We start from the raw sequence: 26,389 nt of genomic DNA on the forward strand, positions 1-26,389 counted from the left end.
GTCCCGACCAATCGGCGGGCGCTCGACGCCGGTGGCGGGACTTCCGGGGCGGGACTTCCGGGCCCCGGACCGCAGTCCGCAGAGGACGCGGATGGCCATGCACCGGATGCTGGGCGCGGGCCTGGCTTTACGTCTCCTGCGGGTGGCGGGGCGGCGGGGCCGGGGCTGCCCGGCGCGCCTGCTGCGGGGTCCGGCGGGAGGCCGAGCGCCCGCGGCGGACGTGCCGCCGTGCCGAGAGGCGCCGCGCGGCCTGGGCCCGGGCCTGCTGCCGCTGCTGGCAGGTGAGGGGCGCGGGCCCGCGGACTGGGCGGGCCGGGCGGGCCGGGCCGGGCGCGGTGACCTCAGCGCCCCTTCCCGCAGCGCTCGCCTGGTCCTCGAGGCCCGCCCCGGCGGAGCAGGAGCAGGAGCGGGAGCGGCAGGGCGCAGGCGGGGCGGCGGCCGGGGACGCCGAGGCCGAGATCATCCAGCTGCTGAAGCGAGCCAAGGTGAGGGCCTGCAGTGACGGTGACACCGGTGGACGGAGGCCCGGCGTCTCCAGTGCAGGTGGAGGCGGCGCCGGGGGCAGCGGAGTTAGCCAGCGTTGGGGGTGAGAGCGCCGGCCGGGAGAATTGTGCACACGTGTGGCGTCCTGATGGTGCAGCTTAATGCGGGCCGTGCGCGGTTTGGTCCTTCTCTCTCTCCCCCTCCCCGGGTTATCGCGTCTGTTCCATTGGGCTGACTGCCGCCACCTGGCCAGCAACGTCCACACTGATGCCCGCAGACGGCGGGGTGTGCCGATGTGCCAGCTCCTCTTTGAGGCTTCACCTGCCCCAGACTAACCCCTGATCTTAAGTGCCCCCCGGACACCTCCCTTCACCGTCTCTTGTTTACTGCTACCTACCTAGTTTTCCAGCCTGGACGCTTCATAGTCATTTTTAAAACTTGTGGTCCCTAACTACCACCTCCTGATACACTTAGAGTCCAGCAACAGATCCTTTTTGGATTTTGCCACCAAATCCAAAATATTTCTCAAATCTGCCCCCTTTTCTCTGTCTCTCCTGCTGTCACCCTGGCCACGCTGCTGCAGCCTCCTAACTGCAAGTCTGGTCTGCCCTATTGGCCCCCTGCCACCCAGTCTTCATGCAGCAGCCAGAGTGATTTTTTTTTTTTTTTTTTTTTTTTTTTTTTTTTTGCGGTACGCGGGCCTCTCACTGTTGTGGCCTCTCCCGTTGCGGAGCACAGGTCCGGACGCGCAGGCTCAGCGGCCATGGCTCACGGGCCCAGCCGCTCAGCGGCACGTGGGATCCTCCCGGACCGGGGCACGAACCCGTGTCCCCTGCATTGGCAGGAGGACTCTCAACCACTGCGCCACCAGGGAAGCCCCCAGAGTGATTTTTTAAATGTAAATCGGATCGTATCACTTCCTTGCCCATAAACCTTGAATGACTTCCCACAGCATTTGTGATAGAACCCGAGCTCCCTGCCGTGGCCTGAGACCCTACACGATCCACCCTACGTTGCCTACCTATTTGGCAGTTATCGTCAGGCTCACCATCCTCCCTTCACATCTGTTTCCTTTCATTTTTGTTTTTTTTTTTTAGAAGGAATTAATTAGTTCTTTTTATTTTATTTATTTATTTTTGACTATGTTGGGTCTTCGTTGCTGCGCGGGCTTTCTCTAGTTGTGGCGAGCAGGGGCTACTCTCTGTTGTGGTGCGCGGGCTTCTCATTGTGGTGGCTTCTCTTGTTGCGGAGCACGGGCTCTAGGCACGCGGGCTTCAGTAGTTGTGGCACACGGACTTAGTTGCTCCGTGGCATGTGGGATTTTCCCGGACCAGGGCTCGAACCCGTGTCCCCTGCATTTTCAGGTGGATTCTTAACCACTGCGCCGCCAGGGAAGCCCTTGACTGGTTTTTGAAGAACCATTTTCTTCAGCCTGTAGGGCCTTTGCTCGTTCCCTACTCTGTTTGGGTCATTTTCCTCACAATTCCTTATTTGGTTGACTCTTTCTCTTCCTTCTTACCTCAGTTTAACTGTCACTTCCTTGGAAGGCTTCTCTGACTCCCATTGAGGGGGACCCCTTATTGTTCCTTTCTGTTGCTTTTCTTCCTAGCTTTTATCATTAGTTGTCATTAAGCTTACTTGTCCTACAAGGTCACTTCCAGCCTGCAGGAAGAGAGAAAGAGGATGTAGGGCCAGCAGCTTCCTTATAAGATTTGATAAAAATTGCTTACATTCCTGCTGCCTGCATCTGTTGGCCAGAGTTTTGTCATGTGGCCAAACAGAGCTGCAGGGGAGGCTGAACTCCCTGTCACCATTGTAGACATAATGCCTGGTGCATAGTAGGAGTTCAGTCAGCATGTGACGAATGAATGAGTAAGTTCCTTCTGTGTGTTGGGATATATAGCTGTACCCACTTCCGTGTGGTAGCACAGGCATCTGCTTTCTTTATATTTCATTTTCTGTTATTTTCTTTGTTTTCTCTTTTCAGTTGTGCATCATGAAAGATGAGCCAGCAGAGGCAGAGCTAATTTTGCATGATGCTCTTCGTCTTGCCTATAAGAGTGATAACAAGAAGGCCATCACTTACACTTACGATTTGGTAACTCCTCCCGCCAGTCTGAGCCATTGATGATTAAGGGTGGATGTAGGAGAAGGGTGGTTAGGCACCTGATTCATGTTCCTGACCTGCAGCAGGCCCTGAAGCTCTTTGCTTTTTGTTTTTACTAAGTTTTCTTTTGGTTTCAATTTTTATTACTCTTGGGGTGTCACAAGACGCCTCAATCCCAGACAAAAAAGAAATGAATATCATTAATATTTGTTTCTTCAGTGAAGAGTGGATCTAGATTTGGTTTGTCATCGTCAAAGTCTGTTCGCGTATTTGTTCTCACACCATTGCTGTACTTTGCTACTGGCAGATCAGTGACATACTTTTCTCTGGACTATTTTTTTAGCTAGAGGGTGAAAGCAAAGGGGAGTCTTTAGCTTAAACGTTTTGAAGTAAGTAGGAATACAATGCTCTAAACTGAAAAACAACTTGTAATTAATTTTCAGATGGCCAACTTAGCATTTATACGGGGTCAGCTTGAAAATGTAAGTAAATCACTTTGTAATGTCATGAATTTGTGAAGGGCTAGCCTGAAGGAACTTCTGTTAGTAAGGGTACAGGCTAAGCTGCTGTAACAAAGAGACCCCAAAATAGAGTGACTCAAATAAGAAGGAAGCATATTTCCCTTTAATGCATTAATCCAGAGGTAGCTAAGCCCTGAAGATGGGTAGGTACCTCTGCTCCATGAAGTGGCCCAGAAGCCCAGCTTCCTTCTAAGGTAGGTCCTCATCTGCATAAGAGAGCTGGCTCACCTCCAGCCTACAGGAAGGAAGAAGGAGAGGATGGAGGGCAAGCAGCTTCCTTATAAAGTGTGATTTAGAGATTGTTCACATGTGTTCTGCATGCATCTGTTGGCCACAGCTTCATCATGTGACCACACCTAACTGCAAAGGAGGCTTGACCTGGTAAAAATTGAGGAGAGTCTAACTAAAGAGATGGAGAGGAGGGTGAATATTAGGGGGTAGTTTCCAGTTTCTGCCACAGTGGGTTTGGAAGGGAAGTTAATTTCTGAAGTTGGTTTCTACTCATCACAGAATAGTTTTCAAGGTGCCCAGAGGATGTGCAGTCCTGGTATTTTAGTCTGTTTTCCCACCACAAGGTTACCTTTTTCTTTGTATATGTGAGTGTAAGTGTGTAAGTGTGTGAGTTTAAGTGTGTGTGTGTGTGTGTGTGTGTTGTGTTTTCCAAGGAATGGTACATAAGACTAGTGCTTAGAATCCAGGGTCATCTGGATAGGGGACCCAAATAAAACAAAAATCTTTTCCTTGTGCTTTTAGGCGGAAAAACTTTTTAAAGCAACAATGAGTTACCTGCTTGGAGGGGGCATGCAACAGGTAAGGACGTGATGTAGGATTGCTCCCTAGCTGAAGCAGTTTTCAAAAGTCTTACTTCCTGTAAACTCCATCCAGCCCCCACGTGTGCTTTGGCCAAAGAGTTGGAATTCTTTTTCCCTAAGACTGGTATAAAATTTGCCAGTCTTTCATTCATGCAAGAGCATGGTATCTGAGGAATTCACAGTTGCCTGATTCCTCCAAAAGTCTAAAGACTATGGCTTTCAGGTCAGAGTCAGTCTAGAAGTTGATCTGAAATACCCCTTGAGGAAATTTTACTTGTTATGAATTTCCTTCATTTTTCTTTTCCCAACAGGAAGACAATGCAATAATAGAAATCTCTCTAAAGCTGGCCACTATTTATGCTGCTCAGAATAGGTAAGTATAGTCAGAATCTAGGCGTGGAGGCAGCCAAGGAGTAGGGCTGTGGGCAAAACGTTGGCCCTGGGATGTTGCTTACTTTTCATTTACCTGCTAATCACCTGGGTCTCCAGAACTTAGGTGTCACACTCATAGTGCTCCGTCCCTCACCTTTGAAATCTTGAGTCTTTTCTGGGCTTGCCCCTGCTGTTTCCATTAGCCTGCTGAGCGGGACATGCGGCCCTCGTACCTTTGGCTGCACCGTGACAAGTCTAGGCAAGTTTTCTGTTCCTGCTTGAACTGGGAAGGGAAGTTGTACTTAGAACCTTAGCTTAGCTTTTCCTAGGAGAGGAGGGGGCACTGTAAAGGCTGCTGGGGATAATGTATTTTGCTGGTTTAGGGATCAGCAAACCAGGAAGTCAGGTATAAAGTTAAATGATGAGAGAGTTGCTGTGGGAATGTCTTAGTGGCTAGCTCAGCGGGCAGCTTTTAAAGCCCATAGAGATGATCTGGTAGCTAGGTTTCAGGAAGCAATACCCAGCAGTGGAGGAGAGACCTGCAGGTGGGACCAGAAAGCAGTGCTGAGTTAAAAGTGTTAGATGAGCCTGAGTTGTTACAAAGAAGGAGGAGTCTGCGGGTGCACAGGAGGGACTTTGGGGACAATCCGGGTGTGTGCCGCGGATGAGAGAGGCCTGGTACCTTCCTTCTCTAGGTGGGGTTCAAAGAAGAAACCCTAGGATGTAAGCAGACAGCTCCTCTAGAGAGTTATATTTTGGGGTAAATTTAAGGAAAGACTTGAGTAAGCCTGGCTTTTCCTTTGCTTTATCGTTGCTGCAGAAGTTGGGTACCAGAAGTTTGGAATTGCTCTAGTCAGCAGCTCCTTCATTCTCAGCGGGACCCAGTCCGTCTCCTGGCATTTGGTTGGGCAACAGGACTAGCTACGGGTGGGGCATGAGCTCCCAGGGCAAGAAGCAGCCCAGAGATAGTGACGGCGGAGGGTAAGGCACGCCCGTGGCCTCCTAGGAGGTAGTACCCACTAGTAGTTTGCCTGCAAGTTACTCAAAAGTGTTTTTTCATTTTGATTTGTTAAGAAACGCATGAGACCAGGGCCAGGCCCTGAGGCTGAGAAAGGCTGTTACAAGTTGGGAGGGGTCGTTGGTAGACATTTTGCTGTGACTCAGGATGCCTTCTGGGCAGCCTCCCCCGTTCCGTGCCCTGTTCGGATAGGGTCCCTCCTGCCAAGGTTTGGTTCTTCTGAGAACAGCAGAACAGTGGGGTCATCTGGCAAAGCACGAGAGGAGAAGAGGTGAGCTTGGTAGTGCCACCTGTGGTGAGAAGCTAGGAGCCAAAATGGAAGAGCAGAAACCAGGGCTGAGCTTGTGGACGGAGACGGAGTTTATGTCGTGTTTCTGTGCATCTCTGTAGAAACCAGCAGATGACCCTTGTTCTGTCCAGAGTCAGTCTCCCTGCTGCCTGGGTGTCCTCTCCAGTTGACTGAGGTCCTGAGAGTGGGGCTAAATGCCTTCTAGTGCCCTAGGTAGGAGTTCCCTTTCTGTAAAAGAAACTTGCATCAAAGACCTGCAGCTTGGGAGAAGTGTAGAGCTAACAGACCTCCAGAAACTGAGTGAGGTCAGCAGTTAGAATCCTCACTGCCGGGGCCCTCGCCTCCGTTGGTAGTGTATCACTTTGAGCAGGGGTAACCTCCTCACACGTGGAGGAGCTGACCCCTCTGAACTGTGTTAGTGGGAGGTGAGGGAACGGCTGGTCATGTCGGTTATTGAAACTCTGTCTTAAGTTAACGTTAATTAGGTGACCAAAAAAAACCCAAACTTGAGAAAGGGCAGATTGACACCTCTTAGAGACTTTAAACAAAATTCCCTCTTCCCGTCTTGCACCTGACAATGTAAACCTGAGCTGGAGAGATGAGGACAGAAGAGCACTTTGTGAAAGGTGTGCAGCTGATTGGTGCTCTTTGCTTTACAGACAGGATCTGGCTCTTGCTGGTTATGAATTCTGCATTTCAACTCTAGAGGAAAAAATTGAGAGAGAAAAGGAATTATCAGAAGACACTTTGTCAGGTAGGGAAACCTGACTATTTTTTGGACAGTTGCCTTTTTTGCCACAAAGGGCTTCACTCTTCAGCTGTGGTAAAGGAAGCAGAAAGGTGTCTGAATTGGGGGGAAAGTTACTCATTTTGGAAGCTGTGGCTGTTTCTAAGGTCTCAGAGGGTTTGGAATTAGATATTTTCTTTAAATGACTTGACCACTGGTGGTGGTTGTTTTTTTTAACCCCGTGGTAACATCTTCATAATATATCTGTTGATTTTTATTATATATCATCTCTGGAAAATTGGGGAGCAGAAAGGGAAGTTTCTTCTCTTGTCTCTTGGTTCAGCTACCAGTCACAATGCTAATTAAGTACCTTTGGTCCCCAGTGTCCACCAGCTATGAGAAAGGAAGTGAAGCTCATGTTTTGTCTGTCTGTCCTCATCGCGGAGGGAGGAGCATGAAGAGTCATGCTGGGAACAGAATGGGGTGGGCAGGACACTGGCTCTCAGCCATTCGGGTTCCTCCCTCCCTCCCTCCCTCCCTCCCTCCCTCCCTCCCTCCCTCCCTCTCTCTCTCTCTCTCTCTCTCTCTCTCCCTCCCACTCCCTCTCTCCCTCTCCCCCTCCCTCCCTCCCTCCCTCCCTCCCTCCCCCCCTTCCTTTGTATCGTTGATTTACAATGTTGTGTTAATTTCTGCTGTACAGCAAAGTGACTCAGTTTTACACATATAGACATTCTTTTTTAATATTCTTTTCCATTATGGTTTATCCCAGGAGATTGGGTATAGTTTGCTGTGCTCTACAGTAGGACCTTGTTGTTTATCCATCTAAATGTAATAGTTTGCATCTGCTAGCCCCACACTCCCAGTCCGTCCCTCCCCCCAACCCCCTCTCCTTGGCAACCAGGAGTCTGTTTCTATTTCACAGATGAGTTCATTTGTGTCAGGTTTTAGATCCCACATATAAGTGGTATCATATGATATTTGTCTTTCTCTTTCTGACTGACTTCATTTAGTATGATGATCTCTAGGTCCATTCATGTTGCTGCAAATGGCGTTATTTCATTCTTTTTTATGGGTGAGTAGTGTTCCATTGTGTATATGTACCACATCTCCTTTATCCATGCATCTGTCAATGGACATTTAGGTTGTTTCCGTGTCTTGGCTATTGTGAATAGTGCTATGAACAGAGGGGTGCATGTGTCTTTCTGAATTAGAGTTTTGTCTGCATACATGCCCAGGAGTGGGCTTGCTGGATCATACGGCAGCTCTGTTTTTAGTTTTCTGAGGAACCTCCGTACTGTTCTCCACAATGGCTGCACCAACTTACATTCCCACCAACATTGTAGGAGGGTTCCCTTTTCCCACACCCTTTCCAGCATTTATTTGTAGACTTTTTAATGATGGCCATTCTGACTGGTGTGAGTTGGTAGGTACCTCATTGTAGTTTTGATGTGCATTTCTCTAATGATGTTGAGCATCTTTTCATATGCATTCGGGTTTCTTAATGTGGGTTGAAGTATTGGGAATTTTCAGATTTGACATTCATTCAGTAGCCCTGATTTCACACTTCCTCTTTGCCTAGAGCTAGCATGATGCTAGAGATACAGCGGCCAACTCTGTTGTCCCTAAAGCAGTACATATGGCTGCAAGAGTTTTCTGTAGTCATGGGTCTTCCAGTTCTCCCTTGAACATAACTCAGTTTTCCTCCTTCATACTCCACTGAAGCCCCCCTTATTAAGGTCACCAGTTCTCAATCCTTATCTTACCAGCTCTACTTACTAGCAGCTCAACCCAGGTGGTCACTGTCTCCTACTGGAAACCCTTCATTCGCTTGGTTCTGGGACACCTCACTGGTCCCTTGCCCTCCCCGGGTCCCCTGTAAAGGTAGCGGGCCTCAGGGCTGTCTTCGGCCCACTTCCCTTTTCTCTCTGCCCTCACACCCTAGGAGACAGCAGTTAGTCCCATACCTTTAAATACCAGTTTTACATCTTCAGCCCCAGCCTGTACGTGAGCTGCAGGCTCATGGGTTAGATGGTCTACCTGACACCCTGACCTGAATGCTTAATGGTCACCTCACACTTAACGTGTTTGAAATGGGTCTCTCTTTTTTTTTTCCTGCATTGATTTAACTTTTTTTTGTTGACATATAGTTAATGTCTAATATTATGTTACAGGTGTGCAGTATAGTGATTCACAGTTTTCAAAGGTTATACTCCATTTGTAGTTATTATAAGATATTTGCTATATGTTCCCCATGTTGTACAGTTGTACAGTGTGTCCTTGTGGCTTATTTTGTGCCTCTCACTCCCTACCCCTGTAGCGCCCCTCCCCGCTGAGATGGGCCACTTGGTCTCTGCCCCTCACAAGCTGGTTTCTCGCGAGGCAGCCCGTTTCGTAAATGGTACCACCATGCACCCGGTGCTTTGGCCAAGAACCTAAGCAGCAGCTGTGATTTCTTCCTCATTCCCTACGTGTCATTCACCAGCAAGTTGTACTGAATCAGCCATCAAAATGCATCCATGTCACAGCCGTCTCAGCCTCTTGCCCTACCGCTCTGGTCCAGGCTGTCATTGCTTCTTGCCTGGACTCCTGTAGTCATCTCCCCACAGCTTGTCGTGCTTCCCTTCATTCCCTCAGAGGATTTACTGCCCCCCCACCCCCCCACCTGTTTGACACCATCCTTCCACCTTCGCCACCCGGCTCTTTTCTCGCTGTCGTACGTTCCCAGCTCAGTGCCGCCTCGGGGCCCCGTGCCTGCTCTTGTCTCCATGGCCAGTGGCCTTCACCCAGGCCTCTGCTCAGGAGGCCAGCCTGCCAGCCAGTCTTCCCACCTGTGTGCATTCTGAACCTCTCTCCTCCTCTGCTTTGTCACCCTGGGAAGTAGGTGTGTGTGTGTTGTGTGCTTGAGCTACTGAAGTTCATTTTTGTTCAAGCGTTTTTAGTGTCTGTCTTCCCTATCAAAGAGGGAAAGAGCCTTCATCTGTTTTGTTCACTGCTAAATCCCTAGGACCTAGAGTAGTGCCTGCTACATAATAGAGGCTCAGTAATAATTGCTGAGGGAAAGGGCAAAAGGCCCAGCAGACACTGACAAATGTCAGTGCAGTATGGAAGTGCTTTGAAGAAATTCACAAAAGATGTAAAAACAAGTTCTAGCTGTCAAATAAGTCACTTTTGAACTATCCACATCCTTGCTATGTTTCATTTATACATTGACTGTAGACAGTTGCTTCAGAGTATAAAGCAGTCTTTTCTGACTCCAAAAGCAATACAAGGGTGCTGAAGAAAATTTCAGACAGCATTAAGAAGAAAATAAAGATCACTCATAATTGTATTAAGAACTCCTGTTTAGGGCTTCCCTGGTGGCGCAATGGTTGAGAGTCCGCCTGCCGATGCAGGGGACTCGGGTTCGTGCCCCGGTCCGGGAAGATCCCACATGCCGCGGAGCAGCTGGGCCCGTGAGCCATGGCCGCTGAGCCTGCGCGTCCGGAGCCTGTGCTCCGCAACGGGAGAGGCCACAACAGTGAGAGGCCCGCGTACCACAAAAAAAAAAAAAAAAGAATTCCTGTTTATTTTTTGGTGTATGTCTTTCTAGGCTTGTTTTCCTCTAGCTATTTACATTTTAATAAGCAAATGAGGAGTCACACTTACATGACTTCTTTGTAACCTGATTTTTTTAAATTGGCTCTCTTTTTTTTTAATAAATTTATTTATTTATTTTTGGCTGCATTGGGTCTTCGTTGCTGCACGTGGGCTTTCTCTAGTTGCAGTGAGCGGGGGCTACTCTTCGTTGTGGTGCGCAGGCTTCTCATTGCGGTGGCTTCTCTTGTTGCAGAGCACGGGCTCTAGGCACACAGGCTTCAGTAGCTGTGGCTCGCGGGCTCTAGAGCGCAGACTCAGTAGTTGTGGTGCACGGGCTTAGTTGCTCTGCGGCCTGTGGGATCTTCCTGGACCAGGGCTCGAACCTGTGTCCCCTACATTGGCAGGCAGGTTCTTAACCACTGCGCCACTGGGGAAGTCCCTGGTAACTGCTTTCTTAAAGATAATAATCTATCATCATTATGTGCTTATGTTAATTAATATATACTTGGGTCTCTTTTAAGGTTTTCCATTCTGATTTATTCATCTGATGACTCATAACAGTATATGTTGTCTGAATTAGGTGATATCATTTGAGTTACATGGTGATACTGGTCTCACACATACTTCTTTTGCAAAAATTTTTCCCATTTGGTTTTCACTCAATTTCCATATGAATTTTAGATATTTTTCATGTGAATTTTAGCTCTTTTTGTTCGCTCCCCAAAGTACTTTGAGAATGAATTGTTAAATTTGTGTTGTTTATAAATTAGTTTGGGGAGGTTGCCTTCTGAATAAGTTAGCATTTGACTACAAATAGCAAAAAATTTCAACTAAATTAAGTGTAGCCGTGAGGACACTGTTATGTCATGTGACTGGCGGTTTAGTGAAAGGGGGCGGGGCTTTATGGCTCACGGAGGTCCTGAGGGATGTGGTCTCCCCATCCATCCTCACTGACACTCTTAGTGTGCTGGCTTTCACTTCACACTTTCCTTGTGGTTGAAAAGTGACCGTCAGATCCCAGGAATCTCATCCAGAAATGACAGTGTCCACTTCTTGCGTGTTTCTCTTAGAATCAAGGTAATTTTTCCTGGAAGTCCCCGCCTAGATTTACGCTTGCTCCCTGCTGGCCAGATCGGGTTACGTGGCATTTCTAACCCAGTCCTTGGCAAGAGAAGTGGCATTAGCATGATTGGCTAAAACTGATCAGGATCCATTCCTAACAGAGGTTCGGAACCCCGTCTGCTTGAATCATGTGAGGAAAGTGGCTGAGACCAACGGCAGCTCTGCTCTCATCACGCCGCCGTCTTCCCATTCAGGGACGTGGTCTGCTTCTCCTTACAGATCTTTTCAGGTAGATCTGACAGCTGTTTTGTTACATTTGATTCTAAATGGGCACCTTACTAAACTATTTGCTTTTGAGTTGATATTCACACTATTTCCAGATATATAATTAGAGATTTGGGAGGTCATGATAATTGTCTTTTTTCAGATAGTTGTACTTCTGTGTCCCTACTCCCTCCCCTTACTAAATGTAGTTCATTGGCCATAACCTCAGAACATTAAGTAACAGCGGTGCTGGACAACTTTGTCTTGTATCTGATTTGGTGCAAGACCGTGTGAGCAGATGTATTATTACGTGTGGAGCATGTCAGGCTTGCCGGTAACTGGTTAATTGCTCGGTGTGCTGCTGGGTAATAGTTGATGCTCACGTTTTATTTAGACTTCCACATTTATTTTGTTTAGTGAGATCCATAGTGTATTTCTTGAGCTTCTCATCACAGGATTGTATTAATGTGATAAAATGAACTGGCATGCTTTCTGTGTTTTCTGGAATAGGTGTGGGGTATTACATGGAGTGATCTAGTCCTTGGAAGTTGTAGGATCTACGAAACCACGTGGCTCAGATCTCCTTTAGAGTTGATTCTCTGGCAGCTTTTGTTCTTTCTTCGGTTACTTATACATTTAAGTTTCTTCCATTTTCTTGAGTTGATTTCAGTAGCTAGGACAGTGCCAAGACCACAGCTTAAATAAATACCTGTTGAATAAGTGAATGCGTGGGTGAAAGAATTTTGGAGACCTGTATTTTCCTGGAAGAAACTTACTTAGGAATTATATTTGTAAAGCATAACTTAACGATATTCTGTTATGTATTCAGGATCATATTCCTTTCCCAGTTGTTAATTTTGTGGATTTATTTCCTTTTTCAAAGAGAGTTTTCCCACTGATTCCTTCCTCCTCTCCTTGAGATGAGAGTTTCATTCATTTTCATAGTTTAAGTAAAACACTTCTGGAGAGTTGAAGTATTTCTGGTGGCATATTTGGTTTCAGGAGTGCCTAAAGTCTGGCACCTGGTTGGAATTCTGGCTTTTCACTTAGAACAGCAGTGGGACTAGACAAGTTACTTATGCCCTCCTCAGTTTCCTCATCCGTACAATAAAAGAACAGAATGTGCCTTACAGCGTTGTTACGGGGATTCCATGCTCTAGGATTGAGACTGGGGCTCAGTGAGGGCTTGGAAGGAGGCTGCTGGACTGTGGTGCATCTGCTAACCTAGTTTCTTAAATGGTTTAGCGCCTCTGTGTTTACCACTCTTAATTATGAAGGGACTCCCTGACTCTTTTATTCATAGTTTCTCTTGTTTTTTGTCGATTTTGTTGACCTTGTCAAAGAGCCACCTTTTGGTTTCATTTTCTCTAATTTTTTTGTTGTTTTCTACCTCCCTTATTTCCACTCTGATCTTTTGTATCTCTCCTGCTTGCTGTGGGGTTTATTTGCTCTTCTTCTAGTTTCTTAGGTAGAAGATTAGGTTGTTGATTCAAGATCTTTCCTAGTGTAGGCATTTACAAGCTATACATTTCCCTCTACTGTGTTAGCTGCATCCCATAAATTTTGGTATGTTGTGTTTTTATTTTCATGTATCTCAAAATATTTAAAAATTTTTCTTGTGATGTCTTCTCTGATCTTTTGGATATTTTGGAGTGTGTTGATTAATTTCCATATATTTGTGAATTTCCAAAATTTCCTTCTGTTGTTGATTTTTAAGTTCATTCCATTATGGTCCATTATTCCATTAGAACATACTTTGGATGATTTCAGTCCTTTTACGTTTTACTGAGACTTGTTTCATGGCCTGGTCCGTGACTTATTCCGGGGATTGCTGCGTATGCATTTGAGAAGAGTATGTCCCTTAGCCGCTGGGAGACGTGCTCTGTAGACATCTGTCAGGTCTAGTTGGTTTACAGTGCCGTTCAGGTCTTCTGTTTCTGTCTAGTTCTAGACAGAACTTTTGTTTTTGTGAGTTTTTTCTTTATACATATTTCTATGCTGTTTAGAGCCCCAGATATATATATCTTCATTGTGAATTATTCTTTCATCAGCAAAGTGATTCTTTTTTTCCTACTTAAGGTATTTGTCACAAACTTTAGTTTTACATTGTTGACTGAATCTTACTCTTAAACTTTCTGAGTAATTTTGTTTTCAGTATGTGTTTTGTAGAAGGCTGTGTTTGGATTTTTTTAACCTAATCTGAGTATTGTTGTCTTGTGGTAGAGAATCTTAAAACCTGTTTAAAGTTAGAATTGAAAGTGATATTTGGTCTAATTTTTTACATTAAAAGCTTTCCATTTTTGTTATTTCTTATATTTTCAAGTCCCTCTTTTTTTAAAAAATAAATTTATTTATTTTTGGCCGCGTTGGGTCTTCGTTGCCGTGCACGGGCTTTCTGTAGTTGCGGCAAGTGAGGGCTACTCTTTGTTGCGGTGCGCAGGCTTCTCATTGCAGTGGCTTCTCTTGTCGCAGAGCATGGGCTCTAGGCGCATGGGCTTCAGTAGTTCCAGCACACGGGCTCAGTAGTTATGGCACACAGGCTCTGGAGCACAGGCTCAGTAGTTGTGGCGCACGGGCTTAGTTGCTCCACGGCATGTGGGATCTTCCTGGACCAGGGCTCGAGCCCATGTCCTCTGCATTGGCAGGAGGATTCTTAACCACTGCGCCACCAGCGAAGTCCCTTCAAGTCCCTCTTATAGGGACGATTTTCTCACTAAACCTCCATTTATATTTTGAAAGGAAGGTACATCTATGGTCTCCAGTTCTATTAAAGGGTAACCTAAAAATTTCTAAAAGACGTATTTGACTCAGAAAAAAAATTCTGTTTTCAGTTTCTTCTGTAAGATGAGGTGACTACAATTTAACATTCTCCTACCTCTCCCCACTTGTTTTTTCTCTGTGATCTGGAATTTTAGATCTAGTGGGACTTTTTTTTTTTTTTTTTTTTTTTGTGGTACGCGGACCTCTCACTGCTGCGGCCTCTCCCGTTGCGGAGCACAGGCTCCGGACGCGCAGGCTCAGTGGCCATGGCCCACGGGCCCAGCCGCTCCGCGGCATGTGGGATCCTCCCAGACCGGGGCACGAACCCGTGTCCCCCACATCGGCAGGCGGACTCTCAACCACTGCGCCACCAGGGAAGCCCCTCTAGTGGGACTTTTTGCACAGAATTCTGAGGCCAACTTATTTGCCTTCTCTTTTGTATATATACAAATTTATTTATTTTTGGCTGTGTTGAGTCTTCGTTGCTGCACACAGGCTTTCTCTAGTTGCCGCGAGCGGGGGCTATTCTTCGTTGTGGTGCACGGGCTTCTCATTGTCGTGGTTTCTCTTGTTGCAGAGCAGAGGCTCTAGGCGCGTGGGATTCAGTAGCAGTGGTATGCGGGCTCAGCTGTGGCTCGCAGGCTCAGTAGTTGTGGCTCTTGGGCTCTAGAGCGCAGGCTCAGTAGTTGTGGCGCACGGGCTTAGTTGCTCTGCGGCATGTGGGATCTTCCCGGACCAGGGCTCAAACCCCTGTCCCCTGCACTGGCAGGTGGATTCTTAACCACTGCACCACCAGGGAAGCCCTGCCTTCTTTTGTAAATAACCTGTTTTCTCCTGCCTGGTTACTTTGTAGGTGTCAGAAGCTCTTTAGCATAAGGTTAGGGGGTTGGTCTCTATGAATTTGCTTGGTCTGTGGTGACCCTTCATTTTAAGATCCAGTTCTCTTGAGCTTCAGTAGTACACCTTTGATTATTGCTACAGTTCTGCCTTGCTGTGTTTTTTTATTCAGGAGTGTCGTTTACCTGTATGTTGGACTCTTTCTTCTCTGTTCTGTAGTATAAATTTATTCTCTCCTCTCAGGTTCTTGTCTGTATTTTGGGAATTTTTCCAGTGTGTATTCCATATTATTGACTTATTCAGAAAAGTCAGTTCTGTCCTTTTCTTCTTGTGCGTTTTTTTTGTTTTGTTTTGTTTAAGATTTCAAGCAAAAATAAAGAGTGGAGACTTTAACAAACACCTGTACACTTTCCCCGTAGCTTTGTCAAGTCTAAGTATTTTACCATATGTGCTTCAAGTGATGATTGGGGTGGGGGGGGGAGTGTAAACCCCTGTGTACTCCTGCTTGATGTAAGTAGCAGGTAAACCATCTATTTACTTGGTTTTGGTCTTTATCATTCTTATGCCTGTTTATTACACTTGTATACATCAATAAACAATATGTTTATTGTTTTTAAACTTTTTTTTTTTTGCGGTACGCAGGCCTCTCACTGTTGTGGCCTCTCCCGTTGCGGAGCACAGGCTCCGGACGCGCAGGCTCAGCGGCCATGGCTCACGGGCCCAGCCGCTCCGCGGCATGTGGGATCTTCCCGGACCGGGGTACGAACCCGTGTCTCCTGCATCGGCAGGCGGACTCTCAACCACTGCGCCACCAGGGAGGGAAGCCCTGTTTTTAAACTTTTTATGGACTAATATGTTTTTAAACTTTTTATGAATGGCATCATACTGTACAATTGTTTCTGCAGTTTATTTTTCACTTATCATATTGCAGAGATTTATCCACATTGGTACTTAAAGCATCAGGGTTTTTTAACATAAAGGCCCTGTTCGCTTGCCACGCTGTCTGTCTGTCCAGAAGGGATGACTTTACTTAGTCCCTGGGGTGGGGGTGCGGGGTGAGGTTGTGCTTTTTTTCCATCCTGGAAAGGAGGGATACAGCTAGAGGTGGCCCTGACACCCCATTGTGGGCATGTACTCACTTCTCCTGTTGATGGACATGTAGGTTCTACCTGTGTTGCTGTAGAAAATAATGCTTGGACCTGTGTCTCTGTGCACACATGCATGATGTTCCCTAGGGGTACACCTAGGAGTGGAATTGCTGGGGTGCAAATACTAGACATGACCAAATCGCTTATCAGTGCTTTTACTGGTGTACATTTTCAGTGGCAGTGTGTTAGCATTCTTGTTGCTCTATATCTTTGTTATTATTGGACTTAAATTTTTGGATGATCTGGTGGATCTGATGGAGTGTCATTGTGGCTTCAGTGCATGTTTCTCTGATTACTAGTGAGATACAGAACATCTTTTCATGTATTTATTGGCCATTCAGATTTCCTGTTCTGAAAACTGTCTCTTTATCCCCTTTGCTTATTTTTTGGAAGGGTTGTCTTTTTCTGAATGATTTGTAAAGAGTTCTCAGCTTAATGTCTTTGAGCATCTTTCTTTGAGCGTCTATTTTGTTGGTTACATTGTATCTTTGTGACCTTGTCTTTGCACTCAATCTTTGACAGAGATTGATTAATTCTACTGAATGTAATAGAATCTTTTGATATTTTCCTTTATAGTTTGTGTTTTCTGAGTCTTGTTTAATAAAATCCTTCACTCTTCTAAGGTCAGAAAGATAGTGTCTTCTAAATATTTGGCTTTTTTACATTTAGTCTTCAATTATGTGGAATTTATTTGTAACATGGTGTGAGGTAATGATATGATTCTTTCCTCCCTCAAGCACGGATTTTAGCTCAGGACTGTTTTATTAGTGCATCCGATTCTCACTGGTTTGTAATGACATCTCTGTACTGAATTTTCATAGATATATGCAGTGTTGTGTTGTTACTTCTGTAATTAAAACTTTTAGTTTTATTGTATCTTCCATATTTAGTTCAGTACCTTCATGTTTCTAGTCATTTCTTTTTATATATGTTCATTCATTCAACCAGTCAGTCAAGAAAGAACTGATTGAATGCCTGTGACATACCAGGCGTATTACTAGGCACTGAGGTACAGCTGTAAATAAAGCCTGAAAGACACCTCCTCAATTTCTAGTGAAGGAAAAACACAGAATAAAGACGATCCACTAACTTAATAACATATCCAAAGATGATAAAGGGCTACACAGATAAGTTTATGAGGATATATGTATTTAGGGGAGATGTGGGGCAGTACAGTATTTTATAGAGGGGTTGGGAAAGGCCCGACTGGTAAGAAGCCTGGAGGATGGGAGGGAGTAAGCCAAGTGGTCATCGCTGAGGGAGGCAAGTTACAGGCAGAGGAGGGGCCAGTGCAAGGCCCCGAGGTGGAGCATACCTGACGTCTGAGTCAGCATTTGGCCCTACTTAGTTTATAGTCTGGGATCACTCAGTTATCTTGAGGGGAAGACCTCCTTTTTATTGTCTGCTCATTTCCATTTCTGATGCATCTTCATGCTTACATACTTGGGGTTACAAATTCATCTTCAGCGGGGTTCGAGAAATGAGTCTCCAGGCTGGTTTTGTTTGTTTCTTCCGGGCACTCGGGTCCGAGCCTAAATGGATGATATAGATTTAGACATCACACTGCGTGTGCACAGGCCTGTGATACAGCTTTCCGTGCAGTCACTGTTCCCTTCTAGATCCCAGCTTGGCCATTCAGCGTTCTCTTGCAGCCTCTGGGGAACATCCTGGTTTTATGCAGGGGCTTCACATCTAGTTCTCTGTTCTGCACAAGGTGAAGAATCCAATTCTGGATTCAGAGACACTCAGGCCACCCACAGAACCAACCAGACTGGGCTTCTCCTGCATCAACACACATGCTTTCCACTTTGGGTTTTAGCTTATTTCTAATTTCTGGCCCTTGGGATTTCCTTCTCTCGGGAACTCAGCTAGCTGTGCATGTAAAAGGATATTCGTTATCATCTATCTAATATTTGAACCAGAAGGGTTTTCAGATTATCAGTCATGTTACTGGAACCAAAAACTCCTTCCACTGGTGCCATTAGTGGTCTCAGGAAGTGCCAATGGGGTAATCGGTTAGGTAATGAGATTCAGCTTAGCAGAAATTCTAGGATGTTCTTCGAACATGGGTGGCAAATACCTTTAGGTTCAGAGACCCTGTAGACTTTCCTAGATTATTATTGGTGGTGGGTGGGGGAACTAGATGCCTGTGCTCACGTTTTCCTAAATTCGAGATGCTCTTTTTCTTACTGATGGGGAGGCCCTATTCCTGTTTTTCTGAGTGCATATAATTGTTCCAGTAACTTACCAAGCTCCTTTTAGTCTGCCTTTACGCAAGCCTACTTTGATACACTGATGCGTTAAGTAGATTGAGCCATTCTTGGTATTCCTGGAGCAAAAACTGCTTGGTGCATTTATCCTTTGTGCATTTGAGAATTCAGTTTGCTTGTATTTTGAGCACAGATTTCTGTGATGAATCTTGTTTGTTTCATAGACTGATTTTAGGTAGCTCACCTTTTTCTCCTAGGAATAATTTGTGGAAAAGAACTATTTACAACTAAAGTTTGAAGAAATAAGTATGCTTCCCTCCCCTTCAGATTCCAGTAATCCTTTGGGGGAAGCTCTGTATAAACGATCCCAATTTATTTCTCAGCTGTTATTAGGTTATCTGATTTGTTCTTGTCTAATTTCTAACAGTGTTTATATTAATATTTCAAAGAACCATGTTTTAATTGTTATTAGTTAGAAGAGGAACTCTTTTTGGTACTTTACTAAAGGTATAAACTTTTAACTTGGCAGCGTGCTAAAGGTTTTATTATGGAGTCTTTTTATTTCTCCCTTGGTCCTATTTTTAGAGAAGTATATTGTTTAAAATTTTTCTTCATAGTTTTGTTAGTACGATTTGAGTGTGCTACGAATTTAAAATGTATTTTCTTCTTAACAGTGACAAAATATTACAGCTAAAATTTTACCTCATCAGTTATTCTTTCTAAGAAGCTTTACTATCTTTTCTGCCATTCTAGTTTAATTTCCATTACAGATATCAGGGGTAATTTTCTACTAGAATTGTCACTTTATTCTTTTACTTTTGAGTTATAGTGTTGAACATATTTTCTAATTGTAAAATGTAAAAAGAGCATGCTTTTGTTAATGTAGAAATATCTAAAGAGAATTATTAACACACATTCCAGAAATATGATTCAGTAGTCACGTTTGAAACATACAGTTTCCAGAATTGGAATAATTAATTTATGCATTGTTTTTTGGTAAATATTTTTTTTAAAATGTTCTCCAAGAACATGGATTTTAGTGCATCTGTATATTCTCAGTCTGTTACAAATTGCTTATCTCCTTGGACCTTTGTTATTTTGTTAGTAAGTGAAGAGAGCACAGTGGTTTGTCTGTCTTTATCTGGACCTTTGTCCATTACATTATCTCCCAATAGTGTGGATCTTAAACTGCTGCTGATTTTATAAGCTTTTGCTCAGCATTCTAAAAAGAGTGCTCATAGTGAGATACATTTTTTCGTTTCAACATTTCCTTTTAATGGAGAAATATGGTATCTTTACATGTGGCATTTGTTTGGTGCCATGTTACGTTTTGCTTTTTTATATTGGTTATATTTATCCATAAACTTATATATACTTTCTACATTTATAAAAATAATTTTCATCTATATTTTTTGAAAATAAATTTGTAAGGTGGTCTATTTAAAACTACTAATTTGATTTTAAGGAAATGATTATCATTACCTTTTGTATATAACTAGGCCAAAGTAGTAACTTCGGATTTCTACCTGAAGAAAAACTTTTTTTTCACTTTTACCTTCAGATATTATTTCAGTAGGTATTTTTATTTGCGTTGTTTTATATAAACTGTCTCTTCAGTAATTGGTCATACTGTTACTTGGTAACATAGTCTTTACATTCTCTATCCCATTTGTAAGTTTTCTGAAACTTTGATGATATGGAAGGAAAGGTATTTGGTGTGAATACCTTTGCTGGTAAACCCGTCTGAACCCTTTCATTTGGGTGTCTAATAATTGTGTTACAGCAGATTATCTGAGGGAACCTCTTTTTCAAGTCCTTTGTGTAAACATTTACTTGCAGCTGAGCTGTTTGCAAAATTTCCTTTGATCTAGTTCATCACCATTTCCACATTTTTTGGTGTCATCTCTCCTGAGTCTTTACTTGTGCAGGTTGCTTTTAGTTACTGGTCCCTAGGTCTGTTCTCTGGTTCTTCTCACCCGGCATTAGGTGTTTGAAGTTTGTTCTTTTTCCGACGTTGTGTGGTCAGTTCTTGCGTGTGCTGGGAGGTGCCATATCTGCAGCCTTTTACTGTTCTTCAGAAACTGGATTAGCTGTTCTTTAGATTCGGCTTGTGACTTCCCATTGCAGGATTCTGAGTGTTCTCTGGTTCCTTTCTGCAGTGCTGTTTTCATACCTGAAAACTTTTTCATTGGCCCTAGACATTTTCTGTTGTTAATTTATTCTTCTTTGAGTTTATCTTCACCTGGTTCTGCTAAATATTAGATTAAAATTTGAAACTAAGTGTGGACTCAGACATCATTTAATTGGGTATTGCAGTATTGTGTTCTATAAGAAATACGTATTTGGTCATTCAGATGATGAAAAATATTTGGTCTTTATTCATAGTTTCCCAAATCCTTGGAATTTCCTAAGTGTTGGGAGTGATTTTAAGTGTCTTTTGTTATGTTAATGAGGTGACTTGGGCGGCACCTAAGGACGGGCTGGTTGCAGGTGGAGCCAACCTTGGGATTAGAGGGTTGGAACCTTCAGCCTTAGCCCTGACCTCCAGGGAGGGGAGAGGGATTGGAAGGTGAATCAGTGGCCAGTGATGGAATCAGTTGTGCCTCTGTAATGAAGCCGCCATCAGCATCCCAAAGGATGGGATTTGGGCTGGTGCTGGGGCAGTGGCGCCTGGCCCCTTCCCACACACCTTGCCCTGTGCCTCTTCCATCTGGCTGTTCCCGAGTTACAGCCGTTTATAAACCGGTGATCTAGTAATCTGTGAGCCACTCTAGCTAACAAATTGAACCCGAGGGAGGGAGTCCTGGGGAACCTGTGATTTACAGCCAGTTGTTCACAAGCACAGGTGACGACCCGGACTTGCGTCTGAAGTTGGGGGAGGGGGTTAGCCTGTGGACTCTGGGTGGATGGTGTCAGAATTTAGTTGGATTCTTAGATACCCTGCTGGTGACCAACTGCTTGTTGGTGTGGAGACGCCCCACCTCTTCCCCAACACACACAGGTGGGTCCAGGAGCCAGTTTAGATGTTAATCCACCTGAATTGTCACCTTTGTGTAACAAAGTACAAGGTTAGGAGTACTTGTTTAGTGATGTGAAACAATCAGTGCGAGTCTTGATAATAAGAAAAATGATCAGGGCAGGTTGGCCACGTCTCTGCCTCGTTTTCTGTACTGTACTGGTTACATCCCAGCACTGCTCTTATTTCCTTCCTAGTGGAAGAGAAAGCCAACACCCACCTCCTCTTGGGCATGTGCCTAGACACCTATGCCCGCTACCTTCTGTTCTCCAAGCAGCCATCACAGGCACAAAGGATGTATGAAAAAGCTTTGCAGATTGCTGAAGAAATACTAGGAGAAAGACACCCACAGGTAAGGGAGAAAAACAGGACTGTAAGACAAAACTTTCAGAATCCAGAAATACGAAATGGGGACAGGTAGTCAGCAGGTGGCCCAGGTACATCCCCCTCCTCGTGCCCGACCACCCCTCCCCTGCGCCCAACTGCTTGTTTCTAGAAGGATTTGAGGCTGCTGATGAGTTTACTGGGTCTGCCCAGCAGGGCTCACGTGAGGATTGGTTTGCACAGCACGGTATTTTAGGTACTGAATCCTATGAAAATCTTATGAGGAACAGGTTAACACACGCAGATCCTCTCCTGAGCCCCACCCATAAAATGCCAGGGGAACGTAGGGGGGGAAAAGGACGGTGGGACCGCATTAAACAAAATTTAAAACCACTGACATAGAATTTAAGCACAGCATGCAGAGCCTTCTGTTAGAACGGTAAACACATTGAATTGAAATCATCTGTTTTGTCTTAAGAGGTAAGAAATGGATCACTTTGTGAATGCTTGGTAACCCCCAGCCTAGGACATGAAAGTTCTAACTGGACTAAACATGTCCTAAGGCTGCGAGCGGATGAGCAGGGCGAGTTACTGGGCTCCGAATTACCTTCAGGAACGGGGGTTTAGAGCACCCCCTTCACGGGATATCGCTGAGAAATAAGACCACGACAGATACGGAATTCGAATCACGAGGTACTGGAACCGGGCCTGAAGTGCAGGAGGAGGTGAGGCCCGCCGCCCTTAGCGCCACAGCGTTTTGTAGACTCGGTGGGAACTTTCCCAGGAGCAGTGGTGGGTCTCCTCTTCCTGAACATGGGAGCGACATCGTAGTACAGTTCGGCTCCGAGGCCAGCTCTCAAGGGTGCTGAACCTTGAATAGAAGGGGATCAGATCCTGTCACTTCTTTTTGCTGTTATTTTTCATTTGCTGCTTCTCCTTTGATAATTAGTTAGCTTCATAAGTAATATTCAGCCTGTTACCTAGTGTCTAGACTTGTATCATTTTCCAGAGGGTCAGACCGATGCTGTGCAGTGTGAATGATCAATGCACCTGACTTGCTGACGCCCTGACCTTTGCTGGACTGCCAGGCAAGGCGACCCCTTCAGTGTATCCACAGTTCGTCAGACTCCACGTTGGCTCTTGAGCTGTGGAGGTGTTTGCAAGCAGCAGCTGCCTGTGTTTCCTCCCGTGTGTAGACCATCGTGCTGCTGAGTGACCTGGCCACCACCCTGGATGCGCAGGGCCGCTCCGACGAGGCCTGTGTTCACGCACAGAGGGCGTCAGACCTGGCGAGACAGGTGGAGCACCCTGAGCTCCACGTGCTGCTCAGTAATCTGGCTGCGGTCCTGATGCACAGAGGTGCGGAGTGCGGGGCTGGGCTGGCCGGCCTCGGGAGGGGTGGGTGTCAGTGGATCAGAAGCCTGTGCGTGGCGCTGAGGGGGGCAGTGAGGACAGGATGCTCCTGAACCGACGGGCCAGTGGCGAGAGACGCAGGGGAGGCGCCGTCGGGCCCAGCTCACGTCCCACCTGTAGTCCTGCCCTGCTGGCCTATCAGGCACATCGCAGTGGAAACGTTTGCAGTGGGACCTTATTTCTGTAGTGCTTTACAGGTTTCTAAACGTTGTCTCTCACGGAGCTCGTGTGACAGGGCACGGCCGCTTGATGGGCGTACTCTGCCATTCTGCTCAGAAACCTGCAACGGCAGGTCTCTCACCCGAACCACCGTGGGCGAAGGCCTTGGCCACTGGAGTGTGCCAGGAAGGGCTCCATGAGGTCCCGGGTGTCACGGGGTGAAACAAGGCCCCATGCCATGAACTAGACTTGTCCCATCACTTGTGCTTTCTCTTCAAAATCTCTTTCAGAATCATGGTGAAACATACATTTTCTTTATTCTTCCTTCTTTCCGGGTTATTTTAGAACGATATGCACAAGCAGAAGAGATCTACCAGGAAGCACTGAAGCGAGCAAAGCTGAAAAGAGATGAGGTTTCTGTGCAGCGCATCAGGGAAGAGCTGGCTGGGCTGTCAAGAAAAAGGAGACCTTTGTCGTAGCCTTGCCGAGCTCTGGACCCCTTTTCTGTTGTAGCGAATTTATGGTAACACCTCTCATTCCAGTCCCAGTGGCACCCTGATCAATGGCTTAAATCCTCTGTCCTTGATAGTCAAGTCCCCTCACCTTAGCCTTGCTGGAGGACAAGCTGTACACAGCGTGCACTGCCACGTTTGCTTTGCGAAGAAAGCTCCCCCCCCCCCACCTGATTTTGCTTCTGCGACTGGTGTCGGTTAATGCTTTCCGTTGCAGCAGACGGCTGGTTAGGTGCTGTCCGTGCTGGCCCGAGAATAGATTAAGAGGGGCCAGTTTCCCTCTGGGGTGGGGTCTGGCATTTCAGCCAGGCGTCTCTCCCATAAGATTTTTGTCCACTGATTTGCTGCCTTCTCTTATCAACATCTGGCAGACCAGAGCTACCGGTCTCATGGCAAAGGGGGATGACGGTGAGTTATTTTCTCTTATAATTTATCTCGTGAAGCCCAGTGTGGAATTTAATGCGTAAAAAAGTAGTATCTTGGCTTGCCAGCAGCATGAAGTTTTAAAGTGGGAATTAGGCACTTGAAAGTATAGTGCCCATTTGATTATAAATAAAAGCGAACTGTATGTTTTTGTATGTATCATCTGGTTATATACAACTGTGAAAAAAGGAGGGCAAGGAATGACGACCCCCTGCGTCCCTGCTCTCTGAGCATTCACTCCTCTGCACCCGGTCATGGGTGTCCCCAAACCCTCTGACTCTGAGTGTGGCCCTGTAGGTGTAGTGTTGAAAGCTTCCCAGTTGTTCTGACGTGTCCCACTGGTGCTGTAGAGGAACCAGTGCCCTGGACCCGAGCTCAGCCTTTTGGAGTTTGGGTCTCAGTATCCTCGTGTGTAGTCAGAGTCTCTCTCAGCCCTGGGAGCATGCATTTTGGTGGATGACCTTACCTGGATAGGCCGCTGTGTTGAGAGCTTTATCACACTGCCTCAGCATATGTAAAGTACACAACACAGCGGGCACTGATGGTGTTTTCACCCCAGCAGTTTTGCGGTTCTTCTAAGTACCACGAAGGAACCCTGTTGTTGCTGGTACGCTGGTGGCGGTGGCAGCGGGCGGGGGGGGAGGGAAATAAACTGACAGTTGGGTTCCTGTGTACATACTGGGAGAATCCTTTCATAATAAACTAGACACTCTGCAATAATAGTGTATGTATTCCATAATCTTTGAGTTTCTCATAAAAAAATAATTTACTAAAGAGTTCATAAAAGTAAAAATACAGGGATTAGACTAAAACTATCACCTTAACATTGCGGATGTATCCATCTTCCCACTTTCCGACCCAGTTAATTCCTTTAATCACTCAAGTCTGACTCTGGAGAGAGAAACTTTAACTCACATTGAGTTTCAGTGCAACCAGTCTTCATTTATTAGTTGACTTTAAAAAACTGTCGACTACTCACCTTCTGCATTGAGAACGTTTTTACCTTCTCACAGTTGCGGGAGTTACTGAAAGGGAGGTTTTTCGCTCTAGGTTTTACTGAGAATTTCTGACCCTCCTCGTTGATGCGGCTCCCGGTCCCGGAACACCTGCGGGAGTTTTCAGAAAGCTCTGCACGCGGCGCGGTCACTACAGTTCACTGTACTGAGGCAGCGAAACGAGGAGGACTGGCCTGCCACTGACCGGGCTGAATCCAAAGGTGAACTGTTCACAGTAGTATAAAAACTTGAACTATCTCACTGGAGCTTTCAGGGCATGGATATTTTAAGATAGAATCACCCAGCACACCCACATTCAAGCACTACGAATCTTCTCATCATGAACACGCGGTGGACACTGGCTGTCTGTCACAGTTCTGTGAACTGTAACTTCGTTCTGGGTGCTAAAAAAATAGTCACTTGCCAGGCTGTAGCTTCAGAACCCTGGGGTCTCAGCCCGCAGCATCCCGCCTCGGTTCACAGCTGACTTGGCCAAGTCACGTCACGCCGGGTGGGCCTCCACCTCCCACATGGTCTGCCCGCTCTGCAGGCCAGCACTCCGTCCTGCCCTTGTTCTGAACCGAGGCGGGACCGTGGGTTTTGTCTCCCGTTGCGGGATCTCTTCTCCAGGTGACGGCAGGTGAAGTAAAACAACTTGCACTGTGATGAGGAGGGGTGAGTGGTCAACAGCCGCCCCCTTTGGGTCCTGAGTGGAGCTGCACAGGTTACGCACAGGGCTCTGATCTGACGTGTTCTCAAGAACTAGTCATAGAAAAATACCAGCATCATCTCTTTGGGACTGTTGACAAATAATTAAAATCTAAAATGTTACTAGTACCTAAACAAAACTTTAAGCAAAAACCTTAAGTTACTGTTTTTCATTCACATTAAAACTTTTAAAGTATTTATAAAGTCGTACCAGCTTTCCGAGTAGTAGGGATTTGACCACTACACCTGATCTAAAGCTTACTTGGAGGACCTCAAGCATACGCAGGTGCGCAGTTCCCTTAGCTTCAGACAGGTGTCGGTCTGTGGCCCTGTCTTCGTTGCTTATTTAACTGTGTGGGCAACGTACTGAACCTGCATCCACATCTATAAAAAGGGGACTAGATACCAAGGTCCCCTCCACTGCAAAGGAGGCGCTTAGTCAGTGGTTGTCGGACACCTGCTGTCTTTAGAGGCTTGAGTACTTTTGCTTAAAAGCTCAGGTCTACTTAAGAGTCTATAAAGTGCTAGTTTTTATCTTTCTGAGAGACCTCTATCTCGGTGGCATTCCCCCAAAACCATTAGCATCCGTGTGCTACAGAAGGATGCTTCAATGCTATGTTAAAGTTGTATGAAAAAAAGTTTTTAATTCAACA

General features: G+C 45.7%; 1 protein-coding gene across 2 annotated transcripts; it reads left to right on the top strand.

Moving 5' to 3' along the window:
* Nucleotides 1-91: 91 nt before the first annotated feature.
* On the top strand, nt 92-25,218 carry TTC19 (tetratricopeptide repeat domain 19; the record flags this gene model as incomplete). 2 transcript variants are annotated; one of them, XR_014298274.1, is made up of 11 exons in its annotated part: nt 92-281; nt 361-485; nt 2,471-2,581; nt 3,034-3,072; nt 3,865-3,921; nt 4,235-4,296; nt 6,262-6,356; nt 21,400-21,554; nt 22,723-22,885; nt 23,444-24,018; nt 25,084-25,218. XR_014298274.1 is itself a non-coding variant. In XM_082678232.1 (10 exons), 10 exons carry the CDS (start codon nt 92-94, stop codon nt 23,575-23,577), a joined length of 1,131 nt encoding a protein of 376 aa, XP_082534358.1. In that variant the 3' UTR covers nt 23,578-24,667. The 2 variants fall into 2 exon arrangements, 1 of the variants encoding a protein (XP_082534358.1); XM_082678232.1 differs by lacking the exon at nt 25,084-25,218 and having other exon boundaries at nt 23,444-24,667.
* Nucleotides 25,219-26,389: the final 1,171 nt, after the last annotated feature.

The sequence above is a fragment of the Grampus griseus genome (assembly GCF_964374135.1).
Source record: "Grampus griseus genome assembly, chromosome: 20".
Taxonomy (NCBI): domain Eukaryota; kingdom Metazoa; phylum Chordata; class Mammalia; order Artiodactyla; family Delphinidae; genus Grampus; species Grampus griseus.